The sequence below is a fragment of the Eurosta solidaginis genome, chromosome 5, assembly GCF_040869045.1.
Source record: "Eurosta solidaginis isolate ZX-2024a chromosome 5, ASM4086904v1, whole genome shotgun sequence".
Taxonomy (NCBI): domain Eukaryota; kingdom Metazoa; phylum Arthropoda; class Insecta; order Diptera; family Tephritidae; genus Eurosta; species Eurosta solidaginis.
The window spans coordinates 231,304,570-231,324,189 of record NC_090323.1 but is presented as its reverse complement, the minus strand read 5'-3'; the positions used below and the strand labels follow the sequence as shown (position 1 = coordinate 231,324,189).

At 36.7% G+C, this 19,620-nt stretch overlaps 1 protein-coding gene across 4 annotated transcripts in view; it reads right to left on the bottom strand.

The window, feature by feature from the left end:
- Positions 1–19,620, bottom strand: part of Tsp66E (Tetraspanin 66E) — a 483,181-nt gene that overhangs the window by 198,076 nt on the left and 265,485 nt on the right. For all 4 annotated transcript variants that reach the window (XM_067788825.1, XM_067788827.1, XM_067788828.1 and 1 more), the window contains one exon: positions 5,375–5,449. In XM_067788825.1, the coding sequence (XP_067644926.1) occupies positions 5,375–5,449 (75 nt within the window). The remainder of the gene's footprint in view (positions 1–5,374; positions 5,450–19,620) is intronic.

Here is a 19,620-nt window from a genome sequence, read left to right as displayed (position 1 = left end):
TCATTTCGGGCCCAATTTGGAACAATTTCAGTATTATTTAAGATATTATTTCCAGGCAACTTCTGGATAATATCGAAACCGTTTTAGGACTGCTGTGAGATCACTTCGGCATTACTTTCGGAATCATTCCTAAATTTTTCGTCACCAAATTAGAACGATTTCTGGATAAGTTTGTGATTATTTTATCTCAAACCATTTCAGGACCGTTCTATAGTCATCTCGGTGTTATTTTTGGGATCACTGGGACAATTTCAATATTATTTAATGTCTCATTTCAAGACTCTATAGAAACCATTTTTGAGGATGCCTTGCGGAATTATTTCGCGACTATTTGGGAATCCCTTTTGAACAATTTCAAGATTACTTCGGGACTATTTTAGGTATGAGTTCGGGATAACTTCTGGATCATTTTGTAACACTTTCCAAACCACTTCGGCACTACTTTAGGAATCATTCAATACTATTTTGGCACCAATTCAACAAAATTTCAGATTAACTTCGGGATTGTATAAGAAAACAGTTCTGGAAAACTTCTGGATCATTTCGAAACCATCTTAACACTACTACAAGGTCACTTCGAGCGTATTTTCGGAATAATTTCGGGACTATTTCGGGAAATTTTTGAACAATTTCAGATGTATTTTAGGTACATCACTTCAGGACAACTTCTGAATAATTTCAAGACTGTTTCGTACGCGTTTCTCTTTTAATCAATGTAAATGAAACAACTTCTGATAAGCGATACACCAGCCAAATTATTGGCGTTGCTACAGCTGCCACATTACAATATACATATTCTGAACTCCGTTCTCGGTATGGCCCGTCTCAACACGCAAAATGGGCAGCAGTTTTGCCCGCAGCGCTGCCAGTTTTTCTGCTACTATTTTCCTTTGTAGACACACATGCAGCTATTTCTATCTGCCAGATACATGCATTGACGTACGTTGTTGTTGTTTTTGTTGTATTAACGATTAAGACACTCCTCGCAGCGACGTACGTTTGTTGTTAAAACAATTTTTGGAGCTGCATCAAGATTCTTTCAAGACTTATTAAGACTTTTTAGTATTCCATTCACGATATTTTCGGGACTTTTTCGGATCAGTTCCTTGGTTGTATACGGAATAAAGTCATAATCATGTTGAGACTGTTTCGTTATTCTTTCGGTCCATTGATAACTTCCGCATTACTTTCGATATTATTTCGGGATTGTTTCGTAGACGTTTGGCAGCTATTTAAGAATTATATCTGTACCATTTCGGATTTGTTTTCGAAATAATATCCGTATTGGTTTCGGGATATTTCAAACCGATTTCAAGAATATTTTCGGAGCATTTCGTTAAAAGGTGTTACCAAAGGGCGACTGAACGAAAACGGTAAATCCTTCAACAGTTTTTTCTACCTGTATGCAAAATTTCATTTAATTTGGAAGCCGTTTTGGCGCAGTTGAGTCTCAAAAGCAAATGTCCAGATATGTCGAGCTCCATACGTGCCGACATCCAGGCTTTTAAATTTTCACATTAAAAAAATAAAAATAAAATCATGCTTAATATAGATTTGCGCTTATATAACTTTGAAAATAAGAAAGTTTTCTTTAAAAATACAAGACCATTTGGAGATTATTTTCGAAATCATTTCGGAACGATTTCGGCATTATTGCAGTCCTTTCCGGATTATTTTTCGTGGCTATTCCGGATCATTTCTTTGTTATGTATTATGCCTATCGGTTTAGGGGGCTTGGAATATACCTACGGCGGATAAGCTTGTTGTAAGAGGCGGTTAAAATACCAAATTGATTAAAGGGGTTTTGCAGTGCAACCCTTTCAAAGTATCGTCAGCGAAAAATATAGCTTCTCCAAACCAATTGTCAACCTCACCAACCCGTGGCGAATCCAGTTACTTTAACAGCCGAGGCTATGGCGACCCCAAGTTCCTCGTGGATCTAGGGGGTGGAAGCACGCAATGGCCTTCAAAGGTTTCATGTGATCATACTAAATCATTCCCGAGATGGCCGGGTGGTGCCTTACCGGAACGTATCTGCATCCGGCAAAGGAGTATCAACATCGATAACACTCCCCAAGGCCTTCGGGGAGTGTCCTTATCGCTCAAACAACAAAAAAAAACGATATTGTTATACTTTCGATAATATTTCAAAACTGTTTTTTTTTTTTTTTTGTTGATAATTTTGGGACCATTACGCAAATTTTTTCGGGACTATTTCCTATTAATTCATTACTATCACTGGTCAATCTCGGGACTTTTCTATTTCGGGTTATTTCGAGGTCATATCGAAACCATGTGTGGATACTTTCTGGGTTTAACTCCAGGTTACTAAGCGGTTGTATGCGTTATCATTTCGACAACGTTACGGATCTATTTTAAAGGCCATATGGGAGCAAAAAAGTTAAAATATGTTTGTTTTATTTTCTTCGTGCGGACGAATCCGCGGATGCTATGAAGCTAATTCCTGCAAGCGCAAAAAACAAGAGTATAAAGTTTTATTGCAGTCCTACCTACGAAAAACTATTCAGTGCCTAGATAGAGCTGTGGTCATCTGTACATGGCATAACTAACTGATTGGATTTTACCTAGGAAAAAGTGGACAGTTTTTACATAGACATAACTAGCTGGGTCCATCCATAAGTACGAAAAGCCTTAATCTTAGTCCGCTAGAAGGACTTCATGATTTTAGGAAATTTTAGATTTTTATTCATTTATTAGCGGATTTTGTGGCATGCTTTCAACGAGGTATAGACAAGTTATCGATTTGTTATATGTACATTGTTTAGCGATGAGTTTAGGTTTGTTATCGAAAAAGTATTTAAAAGTTATGGATTTGGTATCGAATAAAGTTATCGTTTTGTTTTAGAAATGTCACCATTTTTTTATCGACAAGTTATCGGTGCGTTTTCAATATGTGATCGATTTTGTAATGTTATCGATTCATTACCGCTGGTTTATCGTTTTATTATTGACGTGGTCTCGACGTAGTACGTCTATATGTTCGAACTGAATGAGTACTTTATACTCGCGATTTATTATGTGTCTTTGTTGGATGTTTTTCTTTAGTTTACCTCATTATAGACAAAACAAATTTATTTTGTGGAAGTTTTAACAGCTTCTTATCGATAACGAATGTCTTCGACGTGGTTGATGTTTGTTATGGAGTGTTATCTACGAGGTATAGACGACTTACCGTTTTTTTTTTCGTATAGAGGAGTTATCGGTTTGTAATCGATGAATTATCTAAAAGTTATATATTTGTAATCAATAAATGTTTATGGATTTGTTATCGATCGACAAGTATAAGTAAATTAAGTTTCTTTGAAAAACCGCCGTACCAAGCATAGCTTTAACACATAATTGCATACGAAGTATGCAGTGCGTAAAAGATTAAAATATGCAAAAAGAAGGCAATTGGGAAAAACTTTACAACAACAAAGGCATGGCGTAGCTGAATGCGTTTATAACCATTTCAACTATCGTAGGGGTGCGGGTTCGACTCCAACTCCCGGGAGAAAACGCTTTGAAGAGATTTACAAGATATAATCGAAACAGCTGTCGCCTTGTCCGTCCTGATGTCACGTTGTTTAAATTTTTCCCAAATTATTAAATAAATTATAAAAAAAATTTAAAAATTGCTTCAAATAAATGTTTTCATACATTTAAAAAAGCAATACGGGCAATCCCCGATTAAATCATACAAACAGACAAAATTGGTTAATTCGTTGTAGTTCTATAAATAGAACAAAAACAGCAACAAAACCAAAGTTTCTTTTGAAAAACCGCCGTACCAAGCATAGCTTTAACACATAATTGCATACGAATTATGCAATGTGTAAAATATTAAAATATGCAAAAAGAAGGCAATTGGGAAAAACTTTACAAAAACTAAGGCATGACGTAGCTGAATGCGTTTATAACCATTTCAACTATCGTAGGGGTGCGGGTTCGACTCCCACTCCCGGGAGAAAAGGCTTTGAAGAGATTTACAAGGTATAATCGAAACAGCTGTCGCCTTGTCCGTCCTGATGTCACGTTGTTTAAATTTTTCCCAAATTATTAAATCAGTAAATTATGTCAACATTCAACTCCAGTAATGATATGGTGAAACAAAATACAAAAATAAAAGAAACATTCAAAATGGGCTTGACTCCGCCCTTTTTCATTTAATTTGTCTAGAATACTTTTAATGCCATAAGTCGAACAAAAATTTACCACTCCTTGTGAAATTTGGCAGGAGCATAATTTCTATGACGGTAAGTGCTTTCTGTGAAAATGGGGGAAATCGGTTGAGCAATTCGACAGTTTTAATAAAATTTTCGATTTGTCGAACAATTTTTAGCTTTGTTCCCGTATTTAAATTACGTCAATCGAATCTGTCAGTAAAATTAAATTAAAAGAATAAACCTTTAAAAACTTAAGTGGCTATTCGTCCCTAAAAAAATTGTTTCCGTTCAATATGAAGTAAAATGAAAACAAGTAAGGACGGCTAAGTTCAGGGGTAACTTAAGATTACATACTCAGCTGATAGCTTTGGAGACAAAATTATCTTTTTCATGGATACATACAAATGGTAATACTAAAATGTGGAACAACTTGCCTTTGCTATCTTTATTCGAAATTTTCGATATCAAAAAAGTGGATAGAAATCGGGTCGAACAAAAACGTACCAATCCTTGTGAAATTTGGTAGGGACTTAGATTCTAGGACGATAACTGCTTTCTGTGAAAAAGGGCGAAATCGGTTGAAGCCACGCCCAATTTCTATACACAGTCGACCGCCTGTTCTTCCGCTCGGCCGTTAACACGATAGCTTGAGCAAAAATCGATATATATTTCTAAACTTAGTTCACGTACTTATTTGAACTCACTTTATCTTGGTATTAAAAATGGACGAAATCGGACTATGACTACGACCACTTTTTCGATATCGAAAATTTCGAATAAAGATAGCAAAGGCAAGTTGCTCCACATTTTAGTATTACCATTTGTATGTATCCATGAAAAAGATAATTTTGTCTCCAAAGCTATCAGCTGAGTATGTAATCTTAAGTTACCCCTGAACTTAGCCGTCCTTACTTGTTTTCATTTTACTTCATATTGAACGGAAACAATTTTTTTAGGGACGAATAGCCACTTAAGTTTTTAAAGGTTTATTCTTTTAATTTAATTTTACTGACAGATTCGATTGACGTAATTTAAATACGGGAACAAAGCTAAAAATTAAAAAAAAAATGTATTTTGAGGTTACGCCTGGGCTTAAATTTTTTGTTAAATAACTGAATTGTGAGTGAAAAATTTGATCCACATTTATACATACATATGTATAGTAACTATTTAATTGTAAATATTAATATAATAAAACTGTTACCCACCTTGTCTTTATAGAATGCCGCAAGTCCACCGGCTACAAACTCAGCAATTAATAGCATAATCATAAAAATGCCGTACTGTAAAGAGTGAAGAAAAGGAAAATAATGTAATTATCATTCCAAACATGTGTTTAAATATACGCCTAGTACGACGGTATTATTCATATTGTACATATAACCAGGGTTGCAAATTGCAGTGAAAATCGAAACATTGCGTTTCAAATGGTTTAATTATTTTATACTTAGTGACACCAATATTATTACCATTCATCTACTTAACTACAAATGTTGCATTCAAATATATCCCTTTTTGGCCGAGTCAGAGTCAAGAGTCAGTTTTAGTATAAGTCAACCTCTAGCTGACTCGTGAAAATCAAAATATTTTCTAGTGAGCAATACTACATCGGCCTTTTCGGTTGGCGGTTAGCCCGACTCCAGATGGCCAGACATGTACATCCTGAAGCGACTGACCCATCAGAGAGCTGATAGTTGTTAGGCATCTGCAGCTTGTTATGACTGAAACGTCATTTGCATATGCCGTAAGTATGACTGGTCCTCCATCGAACCGCCTGAGCAATTTGCTGATGATCAGCGTCCTCAGCATTAGTGATAAACCCCACCCCGCGGCGTTCCTCTGTTCACAGATTTTGTTGCCTCGCGTACACCACATCGTGACGTGATCATTCTACAGCTTAACATTGAGTCGATCCAGTGGGGGGATGAACTTCAGTCGAGTCGAGAATGTCCCTGATTGCTCTTTTCGAGACATTGTTGAAAGCACCGGTAATGTCCAGAAAAACACCTAGCGTATATTCCTGGTGTTTCAGGGGGTTCTCTTTATTCATGACCACCCTATGCAATGCAGTATCGACTGACTTGCCTATGGTATAGGCAATCTACAATCGTTCTACCTGCATCTGTAGCATAGCAGGGAATATCCCATATGGACCCGGCGATATGAAATTGGCAAACATTTTTATTGCCCATTCAATTTTGGTCACCAATCATGGCGTCATTCGCTCCGTATTAGAAGGGTAGATGTTATTACATAACTCTTCCTCATCATATCCTGATGGGAAGTGTGTGTTAATTAATAAATGCCTCAAGGGACCCTTCACTAGGGTGTAACCATTCCCAGTTGTCCTTTTTTATCAGTCCCTGGACTGCATCTCCCTTGGATAGGACTCTCCTCAGTCATGACGTTTCGTTGGAGCATTTTATGTTCGCACAGAAATTTTTCCAAGAAACCCCCTTCGACCTGTTGATTTCACTTTTTTAGATCCTCAACAGATCTGTATATTCGCCCAACACTCTTCGCTTTCCGCAATTTTTGCCAACTTGAAAATCTCTTTTACTTGTCCTCTAAGAATAGGAGAGAAGGAGTTGAGCCTACTCCACCAATGCGACTTTGTTTTCTCCTTGAATCTTCACACAAAACAAGCTCTGTTGTACGCAGTTGTTAGCGCCTTTCATAAGAAGTTATTTCTGTAACTTCTTTAAGGCGGTAAACTCTTTAGGCTGCCCAAGCCTTTCTGATATACATTTGCCATAGGATTTCTAAAGGGACGGTTCTTTTTTCCCCTCTATTGCGACCACAGCTAGGTCTTCGGTGCAGAAATTAGATACCATACGGACCCTTAGAGAATTTGTTTCAGCTCAAAACCTATTGAATTAGTTGTTTATGCCCTATCTGACCGCAAATTCCATACATTTCGACATTAGCTGGGGCGTTTATGAAAAAACATTCTGAAGTAGGGCGTTCCTCACCTGATTAGGGGTGTGTTTGAAATAAATTCTAAAATAGGTCGTTCTTCAACCTTTTCTGAGATAGGGCGTTTCGTAACTACAGCCAGGATAGGGTGATATTCCACTCCGCAGCCGATATATTACAATTTATTAGAATTCAATGCGGTATATATCGGATCCCGACTCACTATGGGTTAGTGAGAAGCTACACTCATCTAGTAAACTACGAACATGCGCTTCACATGAATATTTAGTCGTCAAAAGATTCAAATAAACTTGAACACTGATCTAAGGCCTTCAGGAATATAACGCACATTTTTGGCAAAAAGGCTCACGGTGTTCCACAGCTTGCTTAAATGACTCATGTTAAATTGTAAAATCTGCTGAGAATGAATAAAACTCGACTGGTACGATGTAAGAAGATTGTTTCTGGAGTTCTTTGTTTGTTCTTGTAGAGGAACAGAGTATGCTAAACATCTGTTACACCTTTATATGTATTTAATTTGGTGCGAGCACTTGAGCTCTGAAGTATTAGATGCGTTTTGGGCCACCACCCTCGATTCGGTATATCTTTTAACTTTAAACGAACAATTCTTGTATATTTGTATGTTTGTATAGCCCAATGATCTTGGGAACGGCTCAACCGATTTAAATGAAATTTGGCACAGAGATAATGTATCACCTTCTGCGACTTTCTACCTAGGTGTTGCCACTCAGAATATTTCACAAGGTTGCCACCTATTCGAAATTAAAAAAAAATTGCATGAGATATGCCGATATGGGTATCAAACGAAAGGTATTTTACTCCGCATTACAATAGGAACATTTTTGAGTAGGGTTGCCATTTAGAGTTGGGGTAGTTAGACGAAATAGTACTCTACTTACTCATATTCTATTAAAGCTTTAAAGGAGAACGTTAAAATTAAAAATCTTCGTAAAAAATCTTACACATGATTCAACTTAATTTTCTTAATTTCACACACGTTAATAAAATTGAGATGCAGTTAATAATTCGGCGCATGAAGATACTCAAGAAACGTTACCAGCACAATGCCCTACGCGTGCTGCAAAATCGAGATGCTTGGAAAATATAACAAAAACTGTAAGTGAAGAAAAATATTATTCTTTTAATGTTGCCACGGAGCTAACGAATCATTCGAAGAACGTACGTAGCGTTTGGAGGATTGGCGTCAATATGCGTCCATACGCAGGGCCACTGAAAATATCGAAGAGAGATACCAACGGCTTAATTCCGAAAGTGATGACTAGCGTACACAACATTTGCAGAAATTGCGGCAGCGTGCGTCTCAGCGCAGGGCCAACGAATGTATCGAGGATCGAGAACAACGACTTGTGGGTCAGCGGCAGCATACATCAGAAAGAGTCAATTTCGAAACTGGTGAGCAACGCACACAACGTTTGGAGGAAAGTATACAAACATATAAGAGTTGCTCGTTTAAAGTTATAAGATAATATATGTACATATAAAAAAAAGTAGAGTTTGATTAATGATGACATGTAGAACAAAGTATGTTATGCGGCATACTCGAAGATTGCCGAGCAAAGCTCGGTCGCCCAGGTACTAAATGTTAAACTCTGTCTTTGAAGTATTTTATTAACTATTTGAGTATCTATCATTAGCGCACTCAATGGTTAAAAAACAAATGAAATAAAATTGTTCATATGTGTGTTATGATTTTAAGCTTTTCATGTGTGCTTTGTTGTTCATATAAAACTTTTGCAAAAAGAAACAATTCAACAGCTAGTGTGTGTGTAGGGTGTGCTAAATTATTGCCAAAAATATGAATAAATTTTCAAAATTTCAAAGAATTTTCGTAAGTATTAATAAAAGTACTAGCGACTGCATACATTTTGATTTTTTTAAGCTTTTTGTTGATGGCTCTTCTTACGGATGTACATGCAACTCATTGTAGTGTCCACAAGGATACTAGTTTAAAAATCTACTCTATCTTTATATATAAAAATCACGTGTCACTATGTTTGTCCGTGATGGACTCCTAAACTACAGAACCGATTTTGAATTTGTTTTGCACCCCGTATGTAGTGTGATCTAACTTGAAATACAGGATAGGTTACATCTCAGTTTATATTCGCAATATTGTTTTATTGCAATTTTTTTTAATGTTTATACGTAATAATAAAATGTTACGTATACGCAGCGGCACTCATATTTTTAGGCGGATATACTTCCGTGTAATTACTTGGTGTTTAATTAAATTAAAAATAACCTGCTTATCAATAACAAATATTATAGCGAATGATATCAAGTATAGCACATCATCAGGCCCGTCGAGAGAGAGGGGGGGATTACCCGCGAAGAGGGGGCCCGCGATTTAGAAGTACTAAGAATTTTTTTTTTTAATTAAGGAGAGTCTTTAGTTGTTCCATGTGAAATTTTTTAACCGAATTTCAAAAGCAATGAATATCTGCATTTAGTTTTAATATTATAGTGAAGTGTGAAAAATAAAAATCTATATATAAAACGAAAGGCTAAAATGTGTGTTAGTTGGTCGCCGGTGTTTGAAGAGATGCGTTAGTCGATTCTGTTCAAACGTGGACCAGGGTACCCCTAGAATGTGTTTATAGAATATGGATAACAAATGAAAGCTGTTGATGAGTGCTTTAGTAGAGGGTAATTTTCATACCCCTGGGTGACTAGGGTCTCGAGATATAGGCCAAAACGTGGGCCCGTGAATGCCTAGACAGTGTTTATACAATACGGATATAAAATGAGAGCTGCTGATGAGTGCTTTGGTACAGAGTAATATATTATACCGCTGGGTGACTAGGGTCTCGAGATATAGGCCAAAACTTGGACCCCGATACCCCTAGAATGTGTGGGTAATATGGGTATCAAATGAAAGCTGTTGCTGAGAGCTCTAAAGAATTTTCATTGTGATATTCGATTTAGTCGCATCAACCTGGCAAAACTGATAAATATGCATGCGAAGCCGAAATAGAGACATGAATTAATAATACCCACATCCCTTGTTACATACGTCCTATTCGATTTGCCTAAAATTTGGTATATAAATTTTCCTGTATTATTGTTTACGATCCTAGGACTGGGATTAGGACTAGAACTTGGACTGAGACTCGGAGTGGAACTGGGACTGGGACTGGAACAAAATAGATAGACTGAGAGAGAGATAGAATGAGACGAAGATGGAGATAGATGAAGCGCAAAAGGCGGAGGGAGGAGTGAATAAAAGGATTAGGAAAAAGATAAGAGGGGGAGGGCAGAGTTAGACGGAAAAATCTTTTTAAAATGTTTGCAGATAGGCCAAATTTAGGTCAGAACAACGTGTGTCGGGTCTGCTAGTAAGACAATAAAAGACCTTGTGAATTGCCTCATAGAAGCATAAGGGCAATTCGTTCAGTCTAGTATCAGTAGAAAGAGTACAACATTTTCTAGGCTAAATTTAACAAACACACAGAACGCACCATTTGCACAAGCACCTTCCTTTCGATTTAAACATATATTTGCGACGAAGATGAAATATAAAATACATATTTTCTGTAATGAAACGGTTTTAGAACTTGCCGTGCACTAATTTCTTTTTTTTTTTAAATTTCAGTTTTCAATATATTTGTCAAAATTTAGGGCTTAATTCTGTATTGCGAACGATATGCTCTGACGAACGATTCGGCTCCAGACGATTTCGTCTAGCAACGGTATTCTTTATCATTTTCGTTCGACCTTTACGTTTCTTACTTTATGTCAAACAGGAAGGTGATATGTTGTCATCGTTTAACATAGTGGAAATACACTAGCGATTCGTCACTGAGGCGAAGCGAATGAATGAGGCCATTAAATTTACTATTGAAATGGGTAAAGCAAAGGTAGAAACCGTATGTATTTTGTTGTTGCGTGTTGAAAACCTTTGACAGTAAAATGAAAAATTGTCTACGTTTTCGATGGATTCTAGACAGATTCTATTATAAATTACAGGAACAGTTCGAATTTCTTGTAACAATTGGAGCCCGCATAGAAAAATATATTATTTTGAAAATCATTTTAGAGATCGAGGTAATTATTGTATGGAACCGAACTATGCTTTTATGATTTTTGAATCTCAAAATAACCACAATCCTGTAACCTTTACTCCTTTGTCTCTTTTAGTTTACGAGATGTATTCATGACCAAGAACCAGTAAAAAAAAAATAATACTTGATAATTAAATGTTTTAATCACTAAATAGTTGTAATTTGCCAAATACAATTACGAATTATATTCATTACTGCACAACTCTGAACGTCCAATAACGAGATAAAAATTTGATTGTGTAGTTTAATGTAATCATTAACGTGAAGCCTGAGGCCTTAAGTAAAAATAGAGAGCTCCGATTTGAAAATCCTTTCTGTTAACATTAAAAGCCCATTATTGGTGAGTATGTCCTAAAGTTACTTAGCAACCACAAAAAAAATAAAAGAAACTTTACTTTTTCGGCCCACCCTAATCTACATATATTGGCAAACCTTAACATTAATTTGATATGATATAGCTACGAATAGATTTGGGCCAAGTTTCTCTTCCAATTTGCGTAGTTATACTTTTAAAATTTTCTACGAATTGGCGAAAGGTAGGCTCCAAGTTTTATGCCGTTTCCAAGAAACCGATGCTAGTATTGTGCCGTCTTATGTTCTATTTTTCATTCTATTTAATTTTCCTACAAATTGGAAGCCACACTTTTTACGACTACTCCGAAAGACAACTCTCTGCACCTAATCGTACTGGTCCTGATTACCGCAGTACTATAAAGACGCTGCTGACAGCTGCTGTTTTCAACTAACAATTTTAACATTTTGATGTCCTACGAAATGGCAATAGCCACCCTTTGCAAGCCTTTTGGACGCATTCTTAACTGGTTCAGTGGTAGGATGTTTTGAAATAGTAGCAGCCCTTTAAATTTATGTAGGTATTTTGCTCATTCTTCAGCGCTGTTGGGACAAGTTTGCATATTAATTTTCCCGCTTTGTATGTGATAAACACCAGTTCAGAGGTAGTCATGAAACCTACAGGCCTGCTAAAGCGAACGAATTTTTTGTGACCCCGTTAAGCAAAGAACATTTTGATGTTACTTGTCGCATCACTTGAACGGGGGACCTTTGTCGTGATAGGCTGGCACACAACCTCTTTACCATTGCGACCACCCACTTTATAACAAGTTAATATTAACGATTATATTTGGGCTATCTTATTTCAAGTCAAGTTAATACAATACACTTTGGTTTTGAATCTCTGGAAATACGGCTACAAACAAAGAATAGTTTTTAAATCATAATTTTTAATTTGCAAAAGTGCTTGTAATAGTTAACAAAATGTTGGGTTTATGTAAAAGTACGGAAAGCGTATTTAAACGGCGATATCGACGACAACTTTTGGCATCAGTATGCAGTAAGAATTATTTGTAATTAAATATGTAAACGAAAATTTGAGAAAGAAATTATCGTCGGCTTATGTTCACAAATGGGGTATCAGCAAAGGCATAACTTTTCTGGAGAGCAAAAAACAGCTTTGACAAGCTTTATTGTAATATGAAAATATTTAATATTGTAACGAATTTAGTGAAATTCCGCTCATTCCAAATCTGCTAACGTTCGAATCGCTAAACTGTTGAATAAATCACTCCAATATTCAATAATGTAAAAATGGTCTTTATTAGACTACTTTGAAAGTATTGCACAATAACACTTAACTTCACAAATAATAGCGTGCTTAAATCAAACTGATTACTGATTCTCAGCTTGTGCTGCTTTTATACTCTCTGCTCCAAATATCTAGACGTTTCTCCTTTTACTATTCCAATGAAGAAATATTTTTTTTACCCATCGCTTATTTATACACAGAGTGTTACAACTTTGTGTGGTTGACACTTTGTGAATATTGAAAAAATCAGCTCTCCACCATTACCAAAGACTGATAAACTGATGAAATTTTACATGTGTGTTGGTTTTGTAAAACATAGAAATTTGGTTATAGAAAGTTGGTGTGACACCGTGGCACAATTAATGCTATAAATCGGTAATGACATTATGACAGTAACTGCTTCTTGTAAATATGGGTGAAACCGAGGCGGTGTAGCCTAAAAGGTTTACTGTGGTCATCTTAATCGTTCCCGAGATGGTCGGTACGTTAATTGTGCTTTGTTATCGGAACGAACCGGATCTAAAATTTGCATACATTTTGATTGTTTAACGCTTTTTGCTGATGGCTCTTCTTACGGATGTACATACAACTAATTGTAGTGTTCACAAGTATAGTATTTTAAAAATTTACTCCATAAGGCAATAAAATACCTTGTGAATTGCATCATAGAAGCATTAGGGCAATTCTTTCAGTCTAGTATCCGTCGAAAGGGTCGAATTTTTGCTGGGTTAAATTTAACACACACAGGACCACTAACATCGATAACACGTCTCAAAACATTCGTTTGTCGTTAATAAAACTGCAACAGCATTGATAATAGACGAAATCAGATCGATGTGTTTATAATCTTTTTCGAAACCGAAAACTTCAAAAAAAGGTAGAGCGCAATTACTGAACCTAGGTCAAAAATTATTACATCTTCATCTGTATTAGATAACGCGGATCTCGCGATATATGACTATAAGAAAAAGTACTTACGGTTATCCATGGCAGCCACGCCACTGTTGCTGGATATAATTTCGAGACTGTGAAGGACTTCGTCTTTGACAATGTCAGCTAAGAAATCAAACCTACCTACCTTGGACTGAGTAGGCAATTGAAAAGTAAAGTTTTCTTCGACGAATAAAAAGCACGCTCAACTTACTTTGGTTTCGGGTTTGCAGTCAAACGAAAATTAGAAAATCGTCTTTTTTATTTTATGCCGAAGTTTCGACCTTTTATTTTGGTCTTCTTCGGCTGAATACATAGGGCTTTACATTATAACTAAGGGTTAGTGTCAATAAGTGCACGTACATAAGAACATATAAACCAGTTACTAGAAGTAGTAAAAAGTAAAAAGTTTTTTTATTGAAAAGCATGCGTTCTTTCTGGTCAAGTTGCTTTGATTAAAAATTGTTTTCCATAACTATTGTTATTATTAGCTGTGTTTTTTTTTTTTACTTCTATATACGTTTACGCTTAAACTTTATATGGACTGCTAAGCGACAAACTTTAAATACACATCTGATATTGCTGCGCATAAAATTTGTCCTACTAAATTACAATACGCATTATACTCAGATGTAACTGAAATATGTGTCCGCAATTCATCGTAACTGATTCAGCTGTATGTTATACCCTATGGCCATCATAGGGTTGTGTCTCCGCTTTTCAATACACCCTGTGCTGTTATGTTAGTTATTTAACCACTGCCGCTAGATGGGTCTCCTAAGCATTATCTAAGCCACGATAGGCGTTTTTTTACGCGCAAACGTAAACGTATGCGCGTGGGAAAAAATAAGTTACGTTCCATTGAGACTTGAGCGAGATACGGATAGAAATTTAACATGCAAATGCAACAACAACGTTGTGATCCTGATATTTATCTGGTTCAATTTCTGATCCGTATAGCAGTTCTGTTCGTTTCGTTTTCTGTAGTCGATTTTTTGACAGCTAACCACTTTTGAGTTGGTAGCACTCATGGCTCAACTATATGGTTGGCTCATCTCTACAGCAATAACATACCTTTGTTCACATTGCCAAAATTATCGTGTTGGTGTTGGACGAATGGAATGGAATGAAAACATAAAACTTAGCAGCATTTGTAAGTAGTAAGAAAATGCTGTAAATTCCTTGGTTTCTTTTTAAGTTTGCCATCTATTTCTGACAATCCCTACTCCAGTGAAATGAAAAAAATAAAATCAGCTGGTGAGATGAGCGAACCATATAGTTGAGCCATTGTAGCCTGAACTAAATATGTGTACATTTGTGTATACATAAAAGATCTCGCCATATTTAAAAGCAAAAACACTGAAAGAGTAAACAACTTGAAGATGATGTAAGGAAAATAAATAGTTTGCTTACGTGTGAAACTATTTAAATGTTAATAATTCTATCAGTATCTTAAAATTTTGTGTACGTTTCTTCTTATTTTCTACAAAACAGATGTTTTATATTAGTGCTGCCAGCTCTCATAAAGTTGATCCAGATCGTTCCAATGAGATTTCAGCCAGAGCCAGAGCTCGATAAACCAATGGAACGGCCCTATACACGGCTTTTATTAGGCCTGGAAGCACTGCGACCTTTGCGTAGATCTATTATGCATGACTTTTCAGCCTAATTTTGTATGTGGAGGCTTTTGATGTATTGAAGTATATCTTCAGTCTTTTTTACTCCATATCACATAGAGACTACGAGTCACACTACCTAGATGGGAGAGTCTCTGCCTTGCCAGAGCGACGCATTCGCAGAGAATGTGACCGAAGTTTCATCATCCAGCTGACAGACACGACAAATATGAGTATCGGATAGATTTAACTTACTTATGTGATATCGAAATTATAAAAAGTAAATGTGAGCAGGTCAGGGGAGTGTTAAGAGTTTATGAACAAAAAGTTGTAAAGCAGATGTATTTAGTATTCAACATTTGTTTACGTTATTATAATACACATCTGCACCTACAACTTTAAACCAAATAAAAACAAGTAAGGAAGGCTAAGTTCGGGTGTAACCGAACATTACATACTCAGTTGAGAGCTGTGGAGACAAAGTAAGGGGAAATCACCATGTTGTAAAAAGAACCTAGGGTAACCCTGGAATGTGTTTGTATGACATGTGTATCAAATGGAAGGTATTAAAGAGTATTTTAAGAGGAAGTGGGCCATAGTTCTATAGATGGACGCCATTTAGGGATATCGCCATAGAGGTGGACCAGGCCAGACTCTAGAATTTGTTTGTACGATATGGGTATCAAATGAAATGTTTTAATGATAATTTTAAAAGGGAGTGGGCCTAAGTTCTATGGGTGGACGCCTTTTCGGAATATCGTTATAAAAGTGGACCAGGGGTGACTCTAGAATGCGTTTGTACAATATGGGTATTAAGTGAAAGGTGTTAATGAGTATTTTAAAAGGGCGTGGGTCTTAGCTCTATAGGTGGATGCCTTTTCGAGATATCGCCATAAACGTGGACCAGGGGTGACTCTAGAATTTGTTTGTACGATATGGGTATCAAATGAAAGATGTTAATGAGTATTTTAAAAGGGCGTAGGCCTTAGTCCTATAGGTGGATGCCTTTTCGAGATATCGCCATAAACGTGGACCAGGGGTGACTCTAGAATTTGTTTGTACGATATGGGTATCAAATGAAAGGTGTTAATGAGTATCTTAAAAGGACGTGGGCCTTAGTTCTATAGGTGGACGCCTTTTCGAAATATCGCCATAAAGGTGGACCAGGGGCGACTCTAGAATTTGTTTGTACGTTATGGGTATCAAATGAAAGGTGTTAATGAGTATCTTAAAAGGATGTGGGCCTTAGTTCTATAGGTGGACGCCTTTTCGAAATATCGCCATAAAAGTGGACCAGGGTTGACTGTAGAATGCGTTTGTACAATATGGGTATCAAACGAAAGGTGTTAATAAGTGTTTTAAAAGGGAGTGGGCCTTAGTTCTATAGGTGGACGCCTTTTCGGAATATCGTTATAAAAGTGGACCAGGGGTGACTCTAGAATGCGTTTGTACAATATGGGTATCAAATGAAAGGTGTTAATGAGTATTTTAAAAGGGCGCCTTTTCGAAATATCGCCATAAAGGTGGACCAGGGGCGACTCTAGAATTTGTTTGTACGATATGGGTATCAAATGAAAGGTGTTAATGAGTATTTTAAAAAGGAGTGGGCCTTAGTTCTATGTGTGGACGCCTTTTCGAGATATCGCCATAAACGTTGACCAGGGGTGACTCTAGAATTTGTTTGTACGATATGGGTATCAAATGAAAGGTGTTAATGAGTATCTTAAAAGGACGTGGGCCTTAGTTCTATAGGTGGACGCCTTTTCGAAATATCGCCATAAAGGTGGACCAGGGGTGACTCTAGAATTTGTTTGTACGTTATGGGTATCAAATGAAAGGTGTTAATGAGTATCTTAAAAGGGCGTGGACCTTAGTTCTATAGGTGGACGCCTTTTCGAAATATCGCCATAAAGGTGGACCAGGGGTGACTCTAGAATTTGTTTGTACGATATGGGTATCAAATGAAAGGTGTTAATGAGTATTTTAAAAGGGCGTAGGCCTTAGTCCTATAGGTGGATGCCTTTTCGAGATATCGCCATAAACGTGGACCAGGGGTGACTCTAGAATTTGTTTGTACGATATGGGTATCAAATGAAAGGTGTTAATGAGTATCTTAAAAGGACGTGGGCCTTAGTTCTTTAGGTGGACGCCTTTTCGAAATATCGCCATAAAGGTGGACCAGGGGCGACTCTAGAATTTGTTTGTACGTTATGGGTATCAAATGAAAGGTGTTAATGAGTATCTTAAAAGGGCGTGGACCTTAGTTCTATAGGTGGACGCCTTTTCGAAATATCGCCATAAAGGTGGACCAGGGGTGACTCTAGAATTTGTTTGTACGATATGGGTATCAAATGAAAGGTGTTAATGAGTATCTTAAAAGGACGTGGGCCTTAGTTCTATAGGTGGACGCCTTTTCGAAATATCGCCATAAAGGTGGACCAGGGGCGACTCTAGAATTTGTTTGTACGTTATGGGTATCAAATGAAAGGTGTTAATGAGTATCTTAAAAGGGCGTGGACCTTAGTTCTATAGGTGGACGCCTTTTCGAAATATCGCCATAAAGGTGGACCAGGGGTGACTCTAGAATTTGTTTGTACGATATGGGTATCAAATGAAAGGTGTTAATGAGTATTTTAAAAGGGCGTGGACCTTAGTTCTATAGGTGGACGCCTTTTCGAAATATCGCCATAAAGGTGGGCCAGGGGTGACTCTAGAATTTTTTCGTACGATATGGGTATCAAATGAAAGGTGTTAATGAGTATTTTAAAAAGGAGTGGGCCTTAGTTCTATATGTGGACGCCTTTTCGAGATATCGCCATAAACGTGGACCAGGGGTGACTCTAGAATGCGTTTGTACGATATGGGTATCAAATTAAAGGTACTAATGAGGGTTTTAAAAGGGAGTGACCCTTAGTTGTATATGTGAAGGCGTTTTCGAGATATCTACCAAAATGTGGACCAGTGTGATGCAGAACATCATCTGTCGGGTACCGCTAATTTATTTATATATGTAATACCACGTACAGTATTCCTTCCAAGATTCCAAGGGCTTTTGATTTCGCCCTGCAAAACTTTTTCATTTTATTCTACTTAATATGGTAGGTGTCACACCCATTTTTACCAAGTTTTTTCTAAAGTTATATTTTGCGTCAATAGACCAATACAATTACCATGTTTCGTTCCTTTTTTCGTATTTGGTATATAATTATGGCATTTTTTTCATTTTTCGTAATTTTCGATATCGAAAAAGTGGGCGTGGTCATAGTCGGATTTTCGTTTTTTACACCAATACAAAGTGAGTTCAGATAAGTACGTGAACTGAGTTTAGTAAAGATATATCGATTTTTGCTCAAGTTATCGTGTTAAAGGCCGAGCGGAAGGACAGACGGTCGACTGTTTATAAAAACTGGGCGTGGCTTCAACCGATTTCGCCTTTTTTCACAGAAAACAGTTATCGTCCTAGGAGCTAAGCCTCTACCAAATTTCACAATGATTGGTTAATTTTTGTTCGACTTATGGCATTAAAAGCATCCTAGACAAATTAAATGAAAAAGGGCGGAGCCACGCCCATTTTGAAATTTTCTTTTATTTTTGTATTTTGTTGCACCATATCATTACTGGAGTTAAATTTTGGCATAATTTACTTATATGCTGTAAAGATATTAACTTTTCTTTTAAAATTTGAATTTAAAAAATTTTTTTTTTAAAAAGTGGGCGTGGTCGTTCTCCGATTTTGCTAATTTTTATTAAGCAGATATAAAGTAATAAGAGTAACGTTCCTGCTAAACTTCATCATGATATCTTCAACGACTGCCAAATTACAGCTTGCAAAACTTCTAAATTACCTTCATTTAAAAGTGAGCGGTGCCACGCTCATTGTCCAAAATTTTACTACTTTTCTATTCTGCGTCATAAGCTCAACTCACCTACCAAGTTTCATCGCTTAATGCGTATTTGGTAATGAATTATCGCACTTTTTCGATTTTTCGAAATTTTCGATATCGAAAAAGTGGGCGTGGTTATTGTCCGATATCGTTCATTTTAAATAGCGATCTGAGATGAGTGCCCAGGAACCTACATACCAAATTTCATCAAGATACCTCAAAATTTACTCAAGCTATCGTGTTAACGGACAGACGGACGGACGGACGGACGGACATGGCTCAATCGAATTTTTTTTCGATACTGATTATTTTGATATATGGAAGTCTATATCTATCTCAATTCCTTTATATATGTACAACCAACCGTTATGCAATCAAAGTTAATATACTCTGTGAGCTCTG